The sequence below is a fragment of the Aplysia californica genome, unplaced genomic scaffold, assembly GCF_000002075.1.
Source record: "Aplysia californica isolate F4 #8 unplaced genomic scaffold, AplCal3.0 scaffold00493, whole genome shotgun sequence".
Taxonomy (NCBI): Eukaryota; Metazoa; Mollusca; class Gastropoda; order Aplysiida; family Aplysiidae; genus Aplysia; species Aplysia californica.
This window is the reverse complement of record NW_004797763.1, coordinates 10,494-13,404: the sequence shown is the minus strand read 5'-3', so window position 1 is coordinate 13,404 and position 2,911 is coordinate 10,494. Positions and strand designations below refer to the sequence as shown.

At 42.8% G+C, this 2,911-nt stretch overlaps 1 protein-coding gene across 1 annotated transcript in view; it reads left to right on the top strand.

The window, feature by feature from the left end:
* The window catches only part of LOC101859727 (CCN family member 2), a gene marked incomplete at its 5' end in the record, with an annotated part of 18,746 nt that overhangs the window by 14,772 nt on the left and 1,063 nt on the right, over nucleotides 1-2,911 (top strand). The window contains 2 exon segments of the mRNA XM_013086705.2: nucleotides 540-751; nucleotides 2,099-2,263. Of these exon segments, the coding sequence (XP_012942159.1) occupies nucleotides 540-751; nucleotides 2,099-2,263 (377 nt within the window).

Genomic DNA, 2,911 nt, shown 5'->3' with positions numbered 1-2,911 from the left:
CCTGACTCTTTTCATTGTATTCTGTTCTTTTTTGAAAAGGATTTCCTCTTGTCTGGATAATCACCAAGTTGCAACTTGTTTCTCTGTTTTTTTTCTCGTCACAAAAATTTTTCTCCTTCTTCCCTCTTTTTTCAATTCCTTCCATACCCTTTGAATATAGCGCGGGGGGGTGGGTGGCTTCTTTCCCCCCCCCCATTTTTGGAGGGGGTTTACTTATTTCTTTTATGTTGGCGGTTATTGGACTTTGGGTGAAAAGGTTTCACCTAGGGAGAGAGAGAGAGAGAGAGAGAGAGAGAGAGAGAGAGAGAGAGAGAGAGAGAGAGAGAGAGAGAGAGAGAGAGAGAGAGAGAGAGAGAGAAAAAGAGAGAGAGAGAGAGAGACAAAGACAGAGACAGAGACAGAGACAGACACAGACAGACAGATAGACAGACAGACAGACAGACAGATGAGTGGGGGGTGACAATGTTGTCTGTCTATCTATCTTTCTATCAATCCATCCATCCATCCACCCATCCATCCATCCATCCATCTACCCACAGACCAGAGCACCACCACAAGCCCCGCCCCCGAGCCGACCACGCCCCCTCTCCCCGAGCCGTGCCACACCCAGAGCACTGATTGGTCGCCCTGCTCCGTCAGCTGTGATGTGGGCGTGGCCGTGAGGATCGTCGTGGACTCGGTCACGTGCATGCACGTGCAGGAGAGGAAATTGTGCTACCTCAGGCCTTGTGGCCTCAATCTGACTACACACGTGAGTGATAGATAGATAGATAGATAGATAGATAGATAGATAGATAGATAGATAGATAGATAGATAGATAGATAGATAGATAGATAGATAGATAGATAGATAGATAGATAAATGGGTGGATGGATGGATGGATGGATGGATAGATGGATGGTAGACAAGTAGATGGATGGATGGATAATAGATAGACAGATGGATGGATGGATGGATGGATGGATGGATGGATGGATGGATGGATGGATGGATGGATGGATGGATGGATGGATGGATGGATGGGTTGACGGATGGATGGGTGGATGGATGGATGGATAGATGGCTGGATAGATGGCTGGATGGATGGCTGGATGGATACATGGATGGATACATGGGCAGATAGATAGACAGATAAGTAGATAGATAGTTGGATAGATAGATAGATAGATAGATAGATAGATAGATAGATAGATAGATAGATAGATAACCAAAGCATTGTGTCATGTTCTGTCCATTGACTGCAAGACAAGACAAGGAAGGAAGAACAAACAATCATATTGTTTGAATTATTTGTCGTCTCCTCCACCTTTTCAACTTGTGAAGTGAATTTTAACAGATCTGCTTTTCCAAGAGACAGATCCAGGGGAAGCTACTGCTTGTTTCTGAAATCTTTATTCTGATCCTGTGGTTGTTTCCCCTGCTCTGCAGACCGAGAAAGATCTTGTTACCATACCAGCTAGTATAATCGTATTTGAGCACGCTATCAGCTCCATTCAGTGTATGCTTCTTCGGAAGACTAGAATGTTTTTGAGTGTTCTAAGGTCTGATGGGGTAGTAATGGTGATTGTAAAACGTATAGATCTTGCTATTTAGCGGGGATATACGCTATGCTAATGCTATTTATCATTGTTTTATCTTACCATAATCTCATCACGCCAATCTCGCCTCTTCTCATCTCATCTTATCTTGTCTCATCTCATCTTTATCTTACCTTACCTCACCTCATCTCATCTCATCTCATCTCATCACACCTCACCTCATTTCATATCATCTTGTCGGTGGCCTAGTATTGTTGAACGAGGATTTGCGCTGTACAAATGCTATCTATTATTATTATTATTATTATCAACATTATTATTATTATTATTATTATTATTATTATTATTATTATTATTATTATTATTATTATTACTATTATTATTATTATTGTTATATTATTATTTATTATTATTGTTATTTTATTATTATTATTATAATTTCTATTTTTTAAATTCTTATTCTTATACTCTTTCTTATTCTTATTCTTATCATTCTGACTATTATTTTTTATTATTGTTATTATCTCATCTAATCTCATCTCCCCCCCCCCCCTCCCAGGGCCGTGACAAGTGCACCCCGACCACGCGCACCAAGTCACGTGAGCACATCCAGCACCAGGACTGTCTGTCTGTGCGTGAGTACAAGCTCAAGTTCTGCACCACGTGCAGGGAGGACGCCTGCTGCTACCCAAAGAAGACTCGAACCTCGACCATGGAGTTTCAGGTGAGTGGGGCGAGAGGGGGGGTGGTGGTGACAGTAGCCTACCCCCGGAGGAGAGGGGTAGGGTAGGGAGGTTGGGGGGGGGGGTGGGGGTGAGACTTAAATTCGACCATGAAATTTCAGGTGAGTGGGGCGAGAGGGGGGGGGGGGATAGTGACAGTAAGCCTACTCTTCGAGGGAGAAAGGTAGGATAAGTGAGCTTTGTGTGGGGTGCAGGGAGTGAGACTTAAATTTCACCATGAAAATTCAGGTGAGTGTGGGTGTAGAAGATAGGTGTAAGTACCCTGAAGGAATGAGAGGGCTGGGAAGGGGGGGGGGGGGAGACTTAAACATCAACCATGGCGTTTTAGGTGAGATGTAAGAAAATTGTGTCAGTGTCGGGGAATGGTGATGGGTTTGGTGGAGGTGACTTGAACCACAGCCTTGGAGTTTCAGTTGAGGTTAACGTCAGTGTTTTGTTTTGTTTGTTTGTTGTTGTTTGTTGTTTGTTTGTTTTTTGTTTGGGGGGGTTGTTGGGTTTGTTTTTGTTGGTTTGTTTGTTTTTGTCTATTGTTTTGTTTGGATTTTGGTTGGGGTGGGTTTTTTTGGGGTGGTGGTGGTCTTTTTTTGGAAGAATCAGAATATTAATTAGGAAACAAAAAAAGACGAACA